Here is a 20792-nt window from a genome sequence, read left to right as displayed (position 1 = left end):
AACCCTTTGTGGATAGGAATGTGAAGCTTTAGCTATGTGTTTATTCCACCGAGGGAATAAGGTGTTGTCTCACATGTTAAGTGACGGTGAGAGGGATTTCATAGACACCCTGCTGTCTCTATGGTCCCATAAACTTCTAAACTACAAAGAGGAGATTTGACGTGAGAAAGTAGCTATTTCCTTTCACGCTAGGAGATCCATCCTTAGGCTGAATGAGTCAATGAGTGCACATATACAAAAGAAGGATTAGTGACTGGAGTCAAGGGCTTGCAGGGGGAGATGGGCAGTCGGAAGAGGCTAGTTCAACCAACCTTTAAACCTTGTCAGGGTAACCTAGCCGACTTAATGTAATATGCGTAATATTCACAAAATGAAAGCAACTGGTTTTATGATTGAAGATAGGCTACTAAATGTACGGTATCATTGCTTCGAGGTGATCCACAGAACAAAACCTTTATAACAGGGCCATCTTGTGGTAAGCAACAAAACTGCAAAAAGACTTCCGGTTCTCAATCACAGGTTTGTTGCCTGTCAGAATGCGATTGAACATATTGAAATGACTGAGAATAAAGAACAAACCAAAAACCTTTCGACATATTTAAGATAATGCAGGCGAATGCACACTGCACACATATCGTCATTTATGTCACAACACCTTCTTACTTAGCTGTATTTACTTTTTTTTTACTTTAACAGTGAGAATAAAATAAAAAAATTAGCCGTTGCAGCTTAAAGCTAACACGTTGCTAATTGGCGTCGCCAAAAATACTGTAGAGTACTTGCAAGTTGTAGCCCTCATTTAGCAATTTTTAGTAACGTACGTACCTTTTAAAGTACTTTGTGTTGCAAAACAAAACGTTAAACACATACTTTTGTGTTTCCTTTTTTGTTGTGATGATCGCAGCTGCGCAACGGTATTAATTTAGCAGATACTATTATTTAGTTGTAGACTACGAAATAGCCACTGATTTTCCTATGAGATACAACCTCAACTATTTTTTTAAGAAAATGGATGAGTCAGAAGTATAAAATATTACGTAGTATATTTACTGACACAAACCCTAGGCTACATTTTCGCACGGTAGGGAAAGGTCGCTTGTTCTGAACATGCAAAAGATACATTTATTATTTATTATTACATTTGTTTGTAATTACATTATTACTCTATGTGCCCTTACACTGGATTTTGATGCAGCTAAATTCTCAATAAAACGGTTTTCATTTATATATTTTACTGTTTCTGTTGTTGGACAACGAGATGAATCTGAAACTCGACCTAGACTAGGCTACATAACCAGCTCTACCTTCCAAGATGTTACTCTTTATTTATAATCGAGCACAATAATCTGATAAAATTAAATAGGTCACAGGTAAGATAAAGACAATAGCTGTGCTGGTATTTCGGCAATGCTTGCATGTAAAAGTAGAGAAGCAGCGTATCTGTTTCGACTGAAAGCGAGGCAGGAAAGAGAGACCTCGCGCTCGCGCGGCGGGCACTTCAAATGCTTCATTTTTCATCTGCTATAAGCAAGATACATAAGAAGCACGTTAAATTTGGACCAGTTGTCGTGGTAATAAACACCGTAAACATCAACCGTTCGTATATGAAAAGCATTTTAGGGCTACGTCCGCCCCTACAAATGACCTGTGTGTTTTGAAATGATGGAAATTATTGTTTACTGAGGCTGTTACTCAGCTTTCATTATAGCCTATTATGAAAGACCAAACAAAAACGCATTGAAAAACAAATGACTTGTTCAACTATGTTATTGAGCATCAGAACAACATTGTCTTTTGCTAGCATGCAATTGAACTTGTCCTACCGCTATCCTTATCAATACAATTGCTCATGAAATATTAACAATTATAGCGTAATATTGTACAGTACTTATATACATGTTTTACAGACAATTAAAAATGCTGAAAGTGCAAAACTGAACAATTACAAAGAGGCCTGTTGAAATCTGACCGGCCTTTACTCTCAGAAAATGAGATCAGTCAGAAAAATTATAAATAAAAATGCCACTCAGGCTGTACCCGACAGGTTTGATTTAAAGAAAACGCAAGTTATCATTTTAAAAGCTTATGTAAGGCAGACAGTCCCACTCAGACAAACCCAGCCTACATGTTTAATACAACTTAAACTGCACAGCATCTTAAACATTTCATTTTATATCCAGTACAAGCACGTGATCTTCTTGAGAGAGAGATAGGACCTTTTATTAAACCAATTAGTCAGATTTTATATGTAATTTAAAAGCAGTATCAGTTTTGCCCTGTTTTCTAAATGTATTGCAAGATACAACTAATAAATATTCTGCATAGTATAAATAAATATCTTTGCATAAATGATCAGAATTCACAGAATTATTCCATTCCATTTTGTAATTTCTCTTAAGCATCTTACTCAGCATAAACACAGTCATATTTCATGAGTCCAAAGACAACATACAGCAGCCTTACATTTGCAATCGCTTGCTATCAACCAACTTCAGTCGATTTGGCTTTTGCATAAACATTGCTAAAATATCCCATTTGGTCTTTGTAGCAGATGTCCACTAAGCCTTGCCAAATCTGATTATGTCACTACATAGTTTTTTTGGTTAGAGAAGATCAAAGAAAATCAATTAAAGCCCCACCATGAGTAGCAAATATGTGAGAACACAAAATGCGAAACATCTGTGAAAAAAACTCAAATGTGAATTCGCCTTTGGTACGAGACGCACACTGAGCTGCTCTGTGACCAGAACAGAGCAAGTGTGACTGTGTTAGACATTGGGAAAGAAATACACTTTCACTGACTACTTGTTCTTCAGTGGCCATTTCATTAGCGCTGTTGTTTCTGCTGCGCTGGGCAGAGTCGGATTAGACAGACGACAACCAATCCTATTAAAGTAGTCTTTGTAAGCTGCAGTGAAACACACATGCTTGTGTTGTCCTTTGTTTCTCTCCAATGCAACTTGTCGTGTATCTTTCCTTCTTGGTCAGTTTTAACATCCTTGGGCTTCTCAGATTTTGGGCTTGTCCACTTGTCTCTTGGCCTTGCGAAATATTGACTTGATCTCCTCCGTCATCATTTCTTGCCAGTTATCTCTAAAAGATGAGAAATAATTTAGTATTAGTTATCAGTGATGATGACAGGCCAGATGTAGATCGTTTGGACCTTGTTAAGTAATGCTTTAACAAAAACTGCACAATTGCACAACTTGCACAAATAATTGGATAAGCCGGACGTTTGACACCACAATAACCACCATCACAGCACAAACCCACCAGAAAACACCCTAACCAAATGGCAAATACAGCACAGCATGCAAGGTACTACCTCCTTGCAAATGTCTATGGGTTCATGCCTTTTTCTCAGCTTTCCTTCTCCTGTAAGCCTCAATGTCCTCAGGTCTCAAACCATGGTTGTCTTCCCTGATGCATAAATCCAATTATCCAGCAATCCGTAAATAGTATCCCATTCATAAGTACATTCATAAGTGAATTAATCTAAATCACAAATTAATCTAAAAGTACAATTTATTTGGAAAGTCCTGCAGTAAAATTTTATATATATATATATATATATATATATATATATATATATATATATATATATATATATATATATATATATATATATATATATATGTTTACAATTGTATTTATAAATACCTACAAATATATATATTTGTTTAAAATAAACAGCAGAATCTTTTCTAAAAAAATCTTACCCTGGTTTGATCTCTGGTGGTTTTGGCAAAGGCTTTGTAAAATTTGATTTTCCAACAAGCCAGTATGTTTCTTCTATGCCTTTCCCCTAAAAACAAAAAATACATAAACACAAATACAAATTAAAAATGTCCACATTAAGGCTCTGCAAAGATTTGGGGGTTAGTAAGATTTTTTCATGTTCTTGAAAGAAGTCTTTCATGCTCACTAAAGCTGCGCTTATTTGATCAAAATGTTTTTAAATGTTTTTTTTCCTATTTTAAATCATTGTTTACCATTTAATATATTTTAAAATCATTCTAATATACTCATTTGGTGCTGAATAAAAAAATTATGACTTATTTAAAAGAGAAATTCTTTACATTCTAAATGTCTTTAATGTCTTTTGATCAAGTTAATGCATTCTTGCCGAATAAAAGTATTAACCAGGCATGCAAACGCATCATGAGTGAATAAGGTGACAAAGACATGCATACATATGTATACTGTACTGAAGTAGCATAGCAAGTAAAATTAAATGATAATGATTTAATGTTAATGTTCTCACTTTCTCACTGGATCTACACAATAGGTGATCTGTTTTGATCTCCATAATGTGAATTTTCCCAGAAAGGTGAGAAGTTTGTATCTATGATCGACTGACCACATGTATTTGAATGGCTATTAGTTATTATTTAGTATGATTCTTAAAGCAACGTGTTTGCGTTAGTACCTTAAGCTCAGTCTTTCCTCTGACTTCTATTTCGTAGCCATCGTTTAGTGAGCGGAGAATGTTCACTGTGCTAATGTTCACATGAATTCTGTAAGCTAAACAAAACAAGGTTTATTGAGGTATCTTCTCATTATAGTACATCATGGGTTAGTATAACACAAAAATATCTGAATGGAACATACGCAACCCTGTAGATTCCATACGAGAGGCGGTGTTGACTGTGTCTCCAAAAAGGCAGTATCTAGGCATAGTTAGACCCACGACTCCAGCAACACACGGCCCTAGATAGAGAAGAAACATGATAGAATGAGAGACGAGAAGGGATATCAAAAGATTACATGAGCGTCACAAGAGCGTTTTTCATCCACTGATGAAAACAGCTGGAGATTGAGAGCTCACCTGAGTGAATGCCGATCCGTATTCTGACCGGAACTTCTGGCATGTGCCGCATCTTGAAGGAGCCAACGGAGCTGAGAATGTTCAGGGACATGTTGGCGATCTCGGCTGCATGCTTGTTGCCGTTCCTCTTCGGCAGCCCAGAGGCCACCATGTAGGCATCTCCTATGGTTTCAACCTGTGATAAGTGTAGAGTTAATTGGCCTTTCGTGGAAATCGATTGCTGTTCGGGTCTCTCAGGCTTCCAAACGTACCTTGTAGACATCGTGGCTGCCAAGCACGGCATCAAATAGGGAGTAAAGGTCATTGAGCAGGTCTACAACCTCGATTGGGTCACTAAGGGACGAGATGGTGGTGAAGCCTACAATGTCACTGAAGTAGATGGTGACTTGATCAAAGTACTCAGGCTCCACGGAGGCACCGGTTTTTAGAGCTTCTGCCACGGAACTGTGAATGAAAAATGACATGAAGCTTAATTTAATATGGATGTTGATCCAGGAACATGCCTTACTGGAGAAAATTAAATGAAGTATTTGAAAGGGTGTGTTGTTGTATGAAGATGTTTACTTACGGAGGAAGCATCTCAGCCAGAAGCTTCTCTGTCCTCTGTTTCTCCACCTCCAGCTCTTCTGTTCTTTCCCTGATCAGGTCCTCCAGGTTAGAGGAGTACTGCTCCAGCATACGCAACATGGAGTCAATAATATTGGTCTTTTTGCCCTTGTTGATGAGCTTGAACTGAAAACAGAAAATAAGGAACCATTAAAAATTAATATAAGAAAAAAAAATCACTATTTAGTTGTCTTTTAAACTTATATATTTCATTTATTTATTCTTGTGTGTTATAGGTGTGTAAATAATATATGTCATCATAGCATTTGTGATTGTCCTCATTATGGTTCTTGGTTCTATTGGGCTAACTCTATTATTTATTTGATTACAAGATTACAGTTCATCAGTACTATTGTAAAACATTTTAACTATTAATAAACTATTTTAATATAAACATAGTATATTTTAAGTGTATTTTATTCACGCAATGGCAAAGCTGAATTTTTAGCAGCCATTATTCAAGTCTTCAGTGTCACATGATCCTTCAGAAATCATTTTAATATACTGATTTGGTGTTCAGCTATTTCTTATTATTACCAATACTTTTGTGGAAACCACAACATTACTTTTCTGTATTCTTTGATGAATACAAAATAAAAAAGGACACAGTTTATTTAAAAAATCAGAAATATTTTGTATTTATTGTCACTTTTAATCAGTTTCGTGCAGTCTTGCTGAATAAAACTTTTAACTATTAAAACTTAATCTATATAGTTAATAATATACCTCACAAAGTTGATGCTGAAACATCAATTACGATATATACTCTAAACTCACCTGATCAAAGATCTGATCAAAAGGAGGCCTTCTATCTGGCTGTTCACTCCAGCACTGCTTCATTAACTGGATGCATTCCAGTGGAGCTTGATCTGGAGCGACGGTGGGCCTGCACATAGGCGGAGGTTTCTTCACCTTCCTCATTATCTCTGTGAATACAATAAATAAACATGCTGTTGATAATAAAGAGATGCCAGGATTTACTGATAATACCTGTCCAGTTACTGCTGTAACAACCGGGTTACCTCTTTAAAACTGGTTCTTCAAACTAATACTGTTTACACCAAGAACAATAACATTAACTATAAAGATAATGATACTAGCCTCTACATTCAGCGAACAATATCTTCTGTTATTCTAAGCGCACCTTCCAGAACAAATTTTTTTCCAGCTGATGAACGATGCAAACATTAACATCCAATCAGAATTTTCTTTATAACCAACCTTCAGGAGACAAGCCGAGCATGCAGTACGGCGCTCCTCTGACCACCACTTCTTGAAGTATAATCGAAAAACTATACACATCTCCTTTGTAAGTTCCTTTCCGTTGACTTTCGGGGTCTCTGAGAAGTTCGGGGGCTGTCCAGAATAGATCTGAGAGACAAAAAATTGCTTAATCACATATTTGTTTAACATTTTTTGGAGTAAAAGTGAGATTTAAAAAGTAAACACCCATACCCTCTGGAGGTGGGGTCTCCTTTGGAGCTTTCTGGGTCTCAAGAATCTCATTGTATCCATAATCAGTGATCTTTAGGACAAAACGTCCATCTACTACACAATTATGAGACTTCAGGCGCCCGTGAGGAAATTCCCTGTGGTGAAGATATTTCATGCCCTATTGGATGGGTACCAGGAAGCAAAGACTTTGTAAATGCATTTGGAAATGATCACATTTTCACATTAATATCCATTATAACGTTCAAAAGTACCTTGATAAGATCCAGCACTAAAGAAGATTTAAACATCCAGTCCAGTTTGACATCTTCATTGCGAAGGAGATCGTGTAGACTCCCCCGAGAACAGTGTTCAGTCACAATAGCAAACATCTCACAATCGGTGAAGAACCCCAAAAATGGATTGACATTTTCATTCCGTAGGTCCTTCATCTGGGAATTATAAAGATGATAGAAAGTGTCGCTCAAGGAACAAGCTCATACCAAACTATTTGATTAAAATTTTGTGTTTTGAGCCAATACCTTGGTGAAGATCTTAGTGGTGCTTTGTTTAACCTCCTTGAAATGTCCCTCTTTAAATTTTTTTAGCCACACCCAGTCGCCCTGCAAAGATCAAAATTATTTTAGTTGTGTCACATTAAAAAAACATGGTGTGTTCAATAAGAAATGATGAATAAAGTCACCTCATATACAGCCACGTTTGAAGTCTCATGAGTTGCTGTTGCCATGCTGTTCACAGACCGGGAACGTTCGCCTGTGCTCTTCTCCTCAATGTAACTTTTAGAGTCGCTAAGATCCTCAAGGGTGATTTTCTGTGACAAAAGAGATACATAGAATGTGTTAATTTTTTTGAAAAGGGCTTTATAGAAAGCAGTTGGCATAGGACGATGCATACCCTCTTGCTCAGCTGAGGGTTGATGAAGGTTAGGTCCTCAAGCGTAAGCAGGATTCTGTTGGGCCCTTTGATCAGCTGGATTTGTTGGATTCGCCTCCTGCAGAGATCAGACAAGATCAAATGAAATGAAAAAATAAATTATATATATATATATATATATATATATATATATATATATATATATATATATATATATATATATATATATATATATATATATATATATCAAAGGATCTTATGAAAACCAGCAATATTACCTTATGAATAGAGTTAGCCCAATAGAACCAAGAACCATAATGAGGACAATCACAAATGCTATGATGACATATATTATTTCCACACCTATAACACATAAGAGTAAATTGGTCAGAAATGCATAGCATTTAAGTTACTTATTATGACTAAAATGATATGATGAAAAAGTGCATTAATTAAAAAGATTATTTGGCTTATAATAAACAATACATTCATCATCCACAGTGACAATGATTATATTGAAAACAGCAATATCATATTTTATACCATGATTAAAAATAAAATATTACTGTTTAATTTAATAAAAAAATTGGTTGCAACATAATACTGAACATAATATATATATATATATATATATATATATATATATATATATATATATATATATATATATAGTGAGAGCGAGGCAAAGTTTCTAAAAAAAACTGATATTTTCTTTCAAATAGTTCTTACAAGAATAATAATAATTTCTAATATTAAAATTATTATTTATTATTATTATTATTATTATTATTATTATTATTATTATTATTATTATTTTTAATTATTAAAAATATTGAATACAACATACCAAATAATGTGTTTTAATTATTTAAATTTATAATAATAATATAATAATAATAATAATAATAATAATAATAATAATAATAATAATAATAATAATAACTTTTAAACTGACAAATTACACATTAAATGTCAAGTATCTGTCTGTCATTAAGTGTGATTTTGTGTGAGTTTGTTGTACCTCCTGTGCAGATGCCACTGGGGTCAAACCAGCAGTTGGAGTCTGAAGGTGGAGGTGAACCTGCAGGGAAATGAATGTACGTGCCAGCGAACAGCACCTTATCTAACGTAAGGTTCACAAAAAAACAGCGATACAGTTCAGACCCCCAGCCATCAGTGTCTAAGATCACGTAGTCGCTCTGCCCGTTCCCTTGCGCGTCCGTCCGGATGTTCTGGCTGAACCCAGAAAATGAAATGTTACTGGTGAAGGAGGCCAGGTTGGACCCAGATAACCACTTTCCAGCTCTTCTAGCGTTGTGCATGGACTTGGCAAGGAGGTACAAACTGTTGTAGATTGTACCAAAGAGCGGAGAGACCTGAAATGTATCAGAACGTTTTAATGCGATGTTTCATGCACGTGTACAGATAAGACTCACAAATGTTTCAAAGTGCACCGTGCACACCTGCTCTGGCTCCTGTGACACCATCAGCTCTCCGAATCGTTTGGCCATGTTGTACGCTTCGTTGAACGACATCGGGTCTGACTCGATGGTGATGGTAAGCACAGCGTCGTAGGCTTTGCGCAGTTTGGTGTTGTTTTGCAGCGGGAAGTAGGTGGTGTTGGTGTAGGGCAGGCTGTACAGGAGAGTGTCGTATGGTATAAACACGTACTGACCCTTCGTCAGTCCCATGTCATAGGCCTTCATCAGGAACGACGTTTGCTGCTCTCCTCCAATGAGCGCTGAGTGCATGCACATAATGATGACTGAAACACATGGGAAAATAAATTCATTTGTGTTTGAATCATAATTGAATGCTTTGTGCCTAAACATAAAATGTGTAGCTTAATTTTTATTAATATTTGTGTGACAGTTGAATGAATCGGACAAACGTCTTTTACAATTTTATAAAGCTTCACATAAATATATTTTAAAAAAATCATAATAATAATTGTAGGTTTAAAACAATTGTTTATAATATATAGGACACCTTTTGCCTTAAAAATACAGAGAAATATTTACTTTTACTATTTATTGGAAAAAAAAATAAATCTCTAAATGCCTCTAAACATAAAAGAACTGCAAATGTGTGTGTCCAAAACACTTTACCTTTTATCTCCCCTGCGTTTTGTATGCTCAGCAACGTGTTCTCCAGCACGGTGTCATTATTCCCCATGGACACAACGATGCCGACAGGAAGCCCCTGGTTTCTGAGAGCACTAGCCAAATTGGTAGCTGTGTCTATCCATATATCCTCATTAGAAGACACGATGGCTATGTTAGCCAAGCTGAAAAACCTAAGCACACTGAAGAGCACCCGTGTCGGGGACAGTAAAGTTCGAGCAAATGTTGGGTAGCCCTGGACCCGGTCTAACTCATAATTAATGCACGCCCATGAAAATACAGACTTGTCCCAATTCTTGCCCATGAGAGCTGCAGCATTGCAGTATCCTGGATTTGTAGGACCTATAAACGCATCAACAGTGTTCTCATATTGTACAAATGAGGTCAAGGCTTTGGACGTCTCGCAAGCCTCCTGAAGGATGACGAAGTCCATCGTACAGCCCAGGTCTAAACTAAAATCCTCGTTTATGCGGCCAACAGCCAGTCTGGACGCAATGGCAGGAAGTGATTTGGCGTAATAAGGGTCACAGTTCCAAGGCCCCAGGACACCTACTTTGAAAATCAGGCATTGGACACAGCATGGAAACGTCAAAACGCCTAGAATAATCCATAGTGTAATGCTGTAAAATGGGAGCGTGGAGAGGCTGTGTCTGCTCCAGAGGACGGGGCAGCAGGGGTAACTGGAGAACTCCCATAAAGCACCTCCGAGTGGGAGGTGAATATGTTGCATTGTCCTCCGTTAGAAGCCGTTATGAGAGATGGATGTTACAAAGAGACACCTGAAGAAACAGCAGATTAGATTGAAGTCATGGCACTTGTTGATCAGATTTCAAGGCCAATTATTCAATAATCTGTTATACACACAGGCAGGCTGTATCATTTTATTTCACCAAAGCTGATCAAAGTCGTTCGAAATTGACAATCTGCAGTTCATTTAATTTAATTACAGTTGAAACTCAACTATATGATTATTTAAAAAAAAAATTAGAATGGAGGTGGATGTAGAAATTATATGAATATTTATTTATTTATAATATTTTCTACTATTTTAAACATTTCAGTATTAACAGTAGGCTATTATCATATTAAATAAAAAAGTTGGTTCCGTTTTATATTACTACTATACTTACATTTAAATTAACAATTCTGTATAATGCACTCATTGTGTACATACATGCTTTTACATTGTACTTATATTTTTAAAAATACCTTCCTGCAGTTGCAGCTGTAATTAACTTCTGTAATTACATTTATAATTACACTGTTGACCCAGCCCTTACACCTCCTACCCAAAAGACCAAGCCTGTCCCTAAACCTTACCCGTATCCCACCTCAATAGCAGCAAAAGTATTTTGCAATACAGTATGACCACAAGTACACTGTAAGTGCATAAGGCCACCTAACATAAAGTGTGACCAAAACGTTATTAGAGTGATTTTACAAGAAAAGAATACTTCGGTCTTTCTACATTTAAACTTCAGGTTTAATTCAGTTTGTCCCTTGTTATTTTTTTTATTATTTGTGAAATTGTTTCACTAACATTTTTGATGCACTACAATTAAACAAATAACAGAATAAATATTTTTTCCCCACTTATATTTATGCCAGTGAACAAACACATTGCCACATACAATGCAACTGAGAAACTGAACTTACCATTATTTATATGGGCCTCTTGGTGCGTTAAAACATCTCCACAAAGTCGTACCTCTCTCCTTCAGTGTTTTCTTTGATAACGTGGATTTATATCCTTCATATGGTTAGGCGGTCATCTTTCCCGACGGTTTTCCAGCATCAGTCGCGCCGTGGGCATAAACAAACGTTGAGCAGATCTCAGCTCACAAACAAGGGTTTGATGAGGCTCGTCAGTGGCGTTGAGAGATTCAACTTCAGCACCCTGGAGAGCTACTTAATACCTGCAGTCATCAATCCAGGTGCCCTTTTGCACCTTCACAATTCACGCCTAACGTTCAGTAACATTTTCCAGCTTCACTGTTATGAATATTGCAGCGCGGCTATTCGATAGTGTTGTCAATATTAGTTACATTTTTACCTTATTTCCTTCACATCGCAGTTTCTGAAATCCTCGACGAGCTGGAAAACAATTAAATGCGTCATTATAGTCAAATCAAATCAAATAAGCGATTTGCGATTTAAATATATCCACTGGAAAGGCCTAGATGTTTCTCTATTCAATGAAAGTCCTTTGAAAGTGACCCGCGGATGAATGTAATCCATACTTGGTCAGGGACAAAATAAGAGGATTGCAAACATACGTTAACGCTTCAGACCCACCTTTACTGACTGAGCTAGGCATGAAAGCAGCTAGTTCATTTTTAGACAAACGAAGGAAATCTAAAATAATTTAATGCGTGAGTCACAAGCGAAAAACGCACATTAGGAAAAGCTCTCTATGAAGAATGATTAAATGCAGTGAACCAGTTATATAATTCCATATGGTCGTTCATTTTCAACATTTCAGGAATTTATTTAATTTAATTTAAATTTATATTTTATTTTATATTCTAGATTCAGTGTAAATCACTTAAACTCCTATTATTGCTGTTGTTGGTTTGGATTTTTGAAAAGGTGCAAACAAAACTTTCCATAAAAAAACTAAATAATTACCTAATTTGATTTTATGGGTAACTTAGAGCTCTTTTTTGTCCAGAACAAATAATATATTTATATATTTATATATATTTATAACAAATGCACACTTTGTGTTATTGAGATCTCTGGATTGTTTGTGTTTATTTATTTAATTATTTATTTAAAATTGCAAATCAGTCAAATACATTTCCAAACATGTTTTTAAAGATTAAATAAATACATATATAGAGACAGAAATTACTATGAACACATTTTATTTGTATAAAAGAATAAAACACACACACACACTTTATATATATATATATATATATATATATATATATATATATATATATATATATATATATATATATATATATACACAAAAAGCCACAAAAATACCAAAATTTCTTTTGATTGAAAAATATTTATGCTTTGTTTTCCATCATGAGGTCGAGCAAGGTCTCAGCTTACTTCCACCTCGCCATGGAGACCCTATGCAGTGTAATTAAGCATTTGTTTGGTGTAGCTGTGATCGACCCACTTCAATTGAATTTGCACAAGGTGCGTTGGGAATAATTAAAGTTAACAAAGGGCACTCCCTTGGAGGATCCCTAGGGTTCTCCTACATTTGCCTGCGTCAGTTAAACCTTGTGTTTTGAGAACTCATCTGAGGTCTCTCTGAGCTCATTTGGACTATTACCACAGTGTTTATGGTTTACAGAGAAATACAAACCCAGGTAATGATACACATTTTTTCCTGTTCTCAAAGTTTTACATTTTTATCGCATCACAGTTGCTTCTTATCAAAACTTGAAATGGTTGCGTAAGTCTCGACTTTCTGATGGATCGCGTGACTTTTGGGATTTCTGATGTGCTTGAGGAGCTTAATGCAGCTGGGCATGGGTGCAGGCCCGTGTACGGCTGCCTTCGGGTTACTGTACAGATTTTCTGGTGTGAGGTGAGAGAGCGGGAGGAGGGCGAGAGAGATGTGCTGACCCATATCCAATAAGCCTCTGAGCTTCTTAAATGTTACACCTTGACACCTCTGCCCTACAACCAGAAACAGAGGATGCAAACTCAGCAAACAGCATCCAAAGCACTTACAGGTAACATTACAGCACTCTTTAGCACTCAAGAACCGTTTCTAAACTAAACAAGCCAAGCGTTTTCAACATTCACAGGGTTTGAAACGGTATTTCTGGATATCATTGGCTAGCCACTGCTGTAAATGCACTTAATATAATTCCTAATATTTGTGTTACAAGGAATAATACACTTGAATGTAACTAAAATGACTCTTCATTGAAATGTGGGCTTTTTGGAGACCATTGTTTTTGTTTTATTGTACTGCCATCTTGTGGATGAAAAAAACTGCACTCTAGTAAACGTGCAAACTCATTCATACTTAAAAGATTATAGGTTACGTTTATATTTAAAAAAATACATATAAAAACCAGTTCATGCATAATCATCACCGTCTTATTTTTATTCCTAAACGCTTTATTCTTTAGTTTCGTGAAGTATGAAAATCTACACAGAGCAGAAAAAACATAAGAAGCTTTGACAAGAATTGTCTTTGTGACCTAAATCCTCCTGAAAACCACGAAGCGGCAATGACATTTGTGCAATAATATTACATGCATCTTTGGTGTTTTTTTAGTAAACATTTACCATTACAGACGTAATTTAAGCTTGTAGGACCTTCAACGTTAAATTGTAGAATTAATAAGATTATCATTTATATGTTAACATGAATATATTAATAAATTAGTTGTGATTAAATTGATACCTCACATTTTGAAAACACAAAATATGATTTCAGTAAAAAATATTACAGAGGCCTATAAAGGGGATCCATGTAGAAAGTGGCTTTGAAGTCAATTCCAGACCCCTACGCACACATTTTTTGTGTTAAGCGTTTATTCCGTTTTCTAAAGACTAATGGGAAATAGCCAGATTAATCATGATTGTGTGGATTCTATTGTTCGCTGTCTTCATTTTTAACAGTGAAGAAAATGTGAACCACATCACATAAACAAAACTGATCTGAACTGATTTTATCCTAGCACCGTCAGCACTTTCTTTTATTATTAGGCTATTTTATTATACATTTATTAAAAAATACTACAAGAACATGGCGCATAAATAAACAAATGAGCATCTTCTTTGTGAATGTGCATCTGTAAAGACCCTACAGGGCTGTTCAAATTTGTCATGGTAACACGCATTAATTCTAACTCTAGACTTAGGCATGATTTTATTATAAAATAAATATTAAAAAAAAAATACTTCAGCGCAGCGACAGCATAAAAGCTATTGTTCACTGATTTGTTTAATTTAAAAATAAAAACATGAACATATTCAGACGCACTTCGTAAAAGCTGAGTTCCAGCCCCTAGTATACGTTTGAATGGGCTGTGGTGTTGTGTGCTCGCTAGAGGGCGCTGTTGTCGCTCGCCGCGTCTAGACGCTGGTGGGCGCGGATTATCTTCAGCGAGTGAAACTCTAGACGGAGACCGTGCCGCTTGCGGTGGCGTTTTATCGCTTCATCTTCTGCGGCCAGTCTGGAACCGATAGATCGACAAAGTCGCAACTGAGACGTTACCGCAAACGCGCTCGCTCGCCTGACGACAAAAAGCGCAGGATATGACAATCCCTGAAACTGAAGTGTTTTCCTATGCTGGCCTGGAAAAGTAAAAGCTCTCCGACGGACGAGACGCGGCACATGGTAAGTTTTACGAAAAAGAAAAGTTTTTCCCCGGACCTCACGAACTTGTCTAAATGTTGGCGGTTGTTTGTATTGCCTGTTTCACTTGACAAAACGAAAAGTACGCTGGCTGTTTCATCCCCGGTAGTAGTTCGCGTAACCTACCGAAAAATAAAGACACAATGGAAAAGTAACGTTATGTTTTCTTTTACGTTCTGCTGTTGTGAAATTCACGCGTTGGTTGTCATTTAATGTTTATGTTAATGTCCTTTGCGATTGTATTTTTCGCTGAATACAGATGTGGATCAAACCGTCAAAGCAGAAATTTTGGCTGTGTCTCAAAACCTAGTCAGCTGCCTACCTAGACAGCACGATGGTGCGTTGATATGACAGCAAATCAGCACGGTTCTTTAAAGAATTAATTATTACTTTATTTCTGCCGTTTACAAACTAAATCAAACCATTCTTAAACAATAATAATAATATAATGGGGTCATATGTATGTAAAAATTCTTATTAGTCCCTTAATATATAAATGATGCTTTGTTTTGGATTCTACTTGACAGTTGGGTTTAAATTGCTGTTTTTACACTTGAATGAAAGGCGCAATTATGTTGTTTCCTGTCGTAGGAAGAAGCATTAGCATTAAGGTCTATGTTTAGACACCCACCAAATGGTGCCATTTGTCAGTAGACTTGTATAAAAAAAAATAGGAATATGATCGTCTCTTTACCTGTTCGTTGGGTGCTATTACATTTGCAACCCATTAATAATAGCTAAAATGAAAGTTCACCTAAGATCAGCAATCAATCCCTGTCTTGATACTGGTTTTCTAAGAATCGCAAGTGCTTTGTTGCATAAGAATGAGATAAAGCTGTGCACTAGCGTTCTAGGACATGGGTGGCGATCTGCATAATGCTCAACGCCCTTAAACATTTGTTGAGCACTTTGATGCATGTCTCTAGCATGCGATTCAAAAGTTACGTGCCGCTGTGAAGTTGGCATCGCAAAAAGTACCTGGCATTCGAAAGTGAGCTGTTTGAGACGTTAAGCTCCCATTAAATCAGACCCCCCTTAAAGTACTACATTCTTTCAGCTTTATTGGATTAGGATGTCTGCTGTCCGCTAATTAAATTGGTTAAGAACCGACTTTAGCTCTCTTGTACTGTAGTTCTCTTTTGGCCGTGTTAACTGCAGAAAGATAAAGTAAGTTGGGAATGATCTGTGTTCTAATACTAGTCTCGGACTCGGGACTGAAAGGGAAGGTTTGAGGGTAATTTCACATTTAGGAGAAAGATAAATGGCTTAAATATGTAGCTGTTAACCACTGACAGTGATTGCTCTTAAAATACATTCCACTTAAACTTTTTAAGGAGGGTTTTTTTACGGTGGGAGTAGTGCAACACCTGGAGAGTTCATAACCCTGTCAGACGGGCAGATGTCTACGTAGGGTTACTTAGAAACATGCAACCACAGGCTTGACAGAAAATTCCATTTCACCAAATTCCAATCTTTTTGAGTGTTCTAAAATTGTAACATACGAGAAATCTGACAATACAGAATTAATTTGTGGCAGAAAATCTTTTTTAGTGCTCTTGCAAGGCCCTGTTAAAATATAAACAGACTGAAACTTTGTCTTAAAGGAATACTTCACCATGAAATAAACATTTACCCGTCCTCAGGTCACTCAGGATGTGGATGCGTTTGTTTCCTTCTCAAAACAGATTTGGAGAAATGTGTTATTGCAACAGTTTCTCACTGCAGTGAATGGGTGCCGGCCAGACAGCTGATAAAAACATCACGTAATCCATGTGACTCCAGCCAATCAACTGAAGTTAAACGCTTATCTTTGAAAGAAATGAATCCATTATTAGGATTTTTAACAACTTAATCAAGATCTGATGTGTTTAGAACCGTTTTGCCCTGTTTTCTGTTGTAAATAGTTCTTGGTCTGTGCATATTTTTCTCCTGATTCAGATAACGTTTCCTCTGGAGAAAGTAATGTTAAATTTTAGCAGAAAGCAATGGTTTGAAGTTTAAAAACATCTTAATGATGGATTTGTTCCTTACAAACGTACAGGATTTTTCTCCACAAAATGTTAACTGGTAGACTGGAGTTTTGTGAATTACTTGTGGGTTATTGCAATATTTTTATCAGCCGTTTTAACTCTCATTCGGGCGGCACCCATTCACTCCAGAGTATTCATGGGTGAGCAAGTGACGTAATGCAAAATTTCTCTAAAGCTGTTCCAAAGAAGAAAGAAAACTTGTCTATAGCCTGGACAGCCTGAGGGAGAGAGAGACAATTTTCAACAAATTAAAATTTTTTGTGAACTGTTTCTTTTTAACTGACCAAATGTGAGAAGAGAGCAGGGCAGGGCTTGCAGTTTGAGAATGAACAACATCTGCTGTCTGTCTCTGTCACAAGAAAGACAAGTCAGAGCTTATATCACAAATACTCCTATTTAAACAGATTATAGTTTATGTAGCATATATATATAACGTGTTTTTTTTATTTTGGGTACTAATTTCTAATAGGATGTCTATCATTGTGTTAGAAACAGAAGTTAGAAGTTAACAGTAATATCTAACTAAATTGTTGTCAGTGTAAAAACTGGAAGTGAAGTGTTTTAACCGTACCTATTATGCAATTAATTACATAAGTGGTCATTGTTATACCTTGCTTGCTGGCTGTGTTAATCTTTAAACTTACTACTTCACACAATCTAATGATGTGGGCGAACCTGTCAAGTGTTTTTTTTTATCTGTTTTGTAATCAGGTTAACCCATGCTCAGATTCAGCAGTATTGTTTGTATTGAGATCTGGAGCCAAGTGTTGAAAGAGGTTTAAGTTCAGGTCATTAAGTTAAACAAAGAGCACATGGTAGGGCGGTCCGATAATAAAAGTCGGCAGTAGTGCGTGGCGGAGCATTTATAGAGTTCATCGGAAAGAACATCTCCACCTGCGTGACACACAAATCCTCTTTCTACTTTTTGAGAGTCTTCTGCGTACTCCATGAAAACGCGTAAGCAAGATTCAGTAATATCGATATTAATAATTTAACTTGGCTTAATGTAATACTGGTTTATATATATTAAAGCATCAAAGTCTTGGGGGTTCTCTACATTCTTTAACTGAATAATTATGTGCTAACCGTTCATGAATTCTCCATGAGAAAAGCCTTGCAACCTTCTAACCATGACAAGATGTTGCTGTAATTGAGAAAGTCAAATTTAATAGACTCTTTGATCATAATAATTAGGTCAGATCCTTCGAGAATGTGCGTAAAAATTAGGACTCGTCGAGTTTCACTAGAAGAGAATATTTATACTTATATAGCGTAACGGATGAATAAACAGACCCAGAGTGACAAGCATGTGCGTGCAGCAGTAAATGATCGGCTGCATAGGTTTACACAATTACCATATGTAATGAGCAACCACTAATCTCTTCAAACCTTTTTTTAAGGATAAACAGGATAGTTATAGGAACAACAGCTATGAGTAACTAAATGTTAAAGTTGAATATGATTGGCTCATTCTGTTTTGGAACTTTTATGACTGTAAAATGAAACCCTGAACTGTGTGTTTTTTTGGTTTATAGCTCACCATGGCCACATTGCTGTGTCTTTTCTTCTCTTTGCTTGGCCTGGCTGTCATGGGAGCAGTGAAGAACTGCCATCCACAGTGTCGGTGCGAAGTGGAGAGCTTTGGCCTCTTCGATAGTTTCAGCCTTACCAAAGTGGACTGCAGTGGAATTGGCCCTGGGAACGCTCCTGTCCCCATCCCGCTGGACACGTCCCATCTCGACCTCTCCTTAAACTCCATCACCTCCATCAGCGACTCGATGCTCTCTGGGCCGGGTTACACCACCTTGGTTAGTCTGGATCTGAGCGGCAATCTCATTTCACATGTCAGTCCCAAAGCATTCTCCAAACTTCGCTACCTTGAGACGTTGGACCTGAGCAACAACGCTCTTGAAGATCTCGGCGACGGCTGCTTAACCGGACTCCCTCTGGTTGAGCTGGACCTGAGTGAAAACCGGTTCAGAGAGTTCAGTCTCGACCTCCTCACCACCAGAGCTCAGGATATACCAATCATGGTGGACCTGTCACGAAACCTTCTTACCTCCATTTCCAGGAAGACCCCAGGCCATTCATTGAATATCAAGAGCCTCATGCTGGCAGGGAACCAACTGAAGAAGGTGCCGATGCTTAACAAGATCCCACTTCAGTATCTGAACCTGGACGGGAATCTCATCTCCAGCATTGATGCAGGGGCCTTCGATTCGATGACAGAACTGGTTCACCTGTCTCTCAGCAGCCTGTCTGACCTGACCCTCATTCAACCAGGTGCTTTTAGAGGTCTGAAGAACCTTCAAGTCTTAGATTTGTCAAACAACAGCCAGCTTAAGACGTTGACGCCGGATGTATTTAGTGGACTCGACTCTTTACAAGAGCTCAATTTGTCAAATACACCCGTCACACCATTATCAAGGGCCGTCTTTACACAGATGCCAAGCATAAAAAGCATAACTTTAAGTCCAACCGTGCATTGCTGGAAGACACACAAGCAAGGACAGTTTCACAGACAGATTGGACAAGCCAAAGCTAATGATATACTTACCTGTGACAACGCAGGAATGATCTTATGAGCCTGAAGTGCCAGGAAAGACTTCTTTTCTCATCTCTGTGCCTTGTTAGTATCTCATAAGATCTTTTATTTTTTGTAATTCAAGATTGCATCATATTTGCACATACTATGCCAACTAAGGTCCATTATTTTACATGTGTTCATCACATTTAAGCACGCACAGTACATCGCAATGACTCATGCACTTTAGTTACCACATTTCTGTTCTTCTCTTAATATGTAACCTGAGATTTGCAGTGTGATGTCAACTCTGATGTGATATTTTGTTGTTGTTGTTGTTGTTAAACACTAACAGTCTTAAAGTGTGTATAGACACACCAGTGTTGCAGATCAATTTAGAAGTCACGGTGCCTTAAACAGTAATTCATATAACTTAAGTATTTTGGAATAATACGTTTTTTAATGTTTGGATGCCCCCTTACGATCCATTTTTAAAGACTGATGGGCAATAAAATTTGGTGTTTTTAATTTTAATTTCATTTGATTTGAAATTGAGCTTTTTTGACTGAAGCACAAAAGATAAAATACGATATGTGAAATTTAAACGTAATTTATTAATTTGTCAGTGACAAGTTTTCTTAATACTGAACTTTAAGCATGATTTAACTGCAATATATTTTTGTACACATCGCTCAGACTGACACTTGAGAGAAATGCAACATTAATGAGTTCACATGTCTTTATAATTCCTAAACCGTCATTTCACAGACGTTTACTTGATCTGAAATTTTGCACTTTTTATGAGATTTGTATGGATTTCAAAAAAATTGCATGATGATTGTTCATCATGTGAGCCGAGGTACGTTTTATGTTTGTACAAAATTATACTATTAATAAAATATAATCAACTGTACACATAGCAGGGTGTTCAGTCTTGTGATTTAATGCTCATTTCCCCAAACTGTATCAAAACTTCCTAAGTTAAGCCAGGGCTGACGTGTCTTTCGGCATCTTT

At 36.8% G+C, this 20792-nt stretch overlaps 2 protein-coding genes across 3 annotated transcripts; one reads left to right on the top strand and one right to left on the bottom strand.

Moving 5' to 3' along the window:
- Positions 1-1874: 1874 nt before the first annotated feature.
- Positions 1875-11788, bottom strand: gucy2f (guanylate cyclase 2F, retinal). The gene is made up of 19 exons (XM_043258359.1): positions 11539-11788; positions 9868-10661; positions 9223-9524; positions 8781-9135; positions 8038-8122; positions 7781-7877; positions 7569-7697; positions 7408-7488; positions 7141-7317; positions 6890-7046; positions 6656-6805; positions 6212-6360; positions 5397-5560; positions 5080-5272; positions 4829-5003; positions 4612-4710; positions 4430-4524; positions 3720-3805; positions 1875-3093 (listed from the first exon to the last, which is right to left on the bottom strand). The coding sequence occupies exons 2-19, from the start codon at positions 10610-10612 to the stop codon at positions 3009-3011; spliced, it is 3324 nt and encodes a 1107-aa protein (XP_043114294.1). The 5' UTR covers positions 10613-10661; positions 11539-11788; the 3' UTR covers positions 1875-3008.
- A 3176-nt stretch (positions 11789-14964) lies between these two features.
- Positions 14965-20696, top strand: tsku (tsukushi small leucine rich proteoglycan homolog (Xenopus laevis)). Of its 2 annotated transcripts, none has more exons than XM_043258625.1 (2): positions 14965-15205; positions 18789-20696. In XM_043258625.1, the coding sequence occupies exons 1-2, from the start codon at positions 15155-15157 to the stop codon at positions 19836-19838; spliced, it is 1101 nt and encodes a 366-aa protein (XP_043114560.1). In that variant the 5' UTR covers positions 14965-15154; the 3' UTR covers positions 19839-20696. The 2 variants fall into 2 exon arrangements, with proteins under 2 accessions (XP_043114560.1, XP_043114561.1); XM_043258626.1 differs by lacking the exon at positions 14965-15205 and adding an exon at positions 17737-18210.
- The last annotated feature ends 96 nt before the right edge of the window (positions 20697-20792 follow it).

The sequence above is a fragment of the Puntigrus tetrazona genome, chromosome 15, assembly GCF_018831695.1.
Source record: "Puntigrus tetrazona isolate hp1 chromosome 15, ASM1883169v1, whole genome shotgun sequence".
NCBI lineage: Eukaryota > Metazoa > Chordata > Actinopteri > Cypriniformes > Cyprinidae > Puntigrus > Puntigrus tetrazona.
The sequence above is the reverse complement of the archived record's forward strand: the minus strand, read 5'-3'. Positions and strand labels throughout refer to the sequence as shown.

Coding starts and splice junctions, on each gene's coding strand:
- gucy2f (XM_043258359.1), bottom strand. CDS start 10,612: ATGCAACATATTCACCTCCCACTCGGAGGTGCTTTATGGGAGTTCTCC. Junction 9,136..9,222: donor TGTCACAGGAGCCAGAGCAG/GTGTGCACGGTG, acceptor GATACATTTCAG/GTCTCTCCGCTCTTTGGTAC. Junction 4,525..4,611: donor TATGGAATCTACAGGGTTGC/GTATGTTCCATT, acceptor TGTTTTGTTTAG/CTTACAGAATTCATGTGAAC.
- tsku (XM_043258625.1), top strand. CDS start 15,155: ATGCTGGCCTGGAAAAGTAAAAGCTCTCCGACGGACGAGACGCGGCAC. Junction 15,206..18,788: donor CGGACGAGACGCGGCACATG/GTAAGTTTTACG, acceptor TTTGGTTTATAG/CTCACCATGGCCACATTGCT.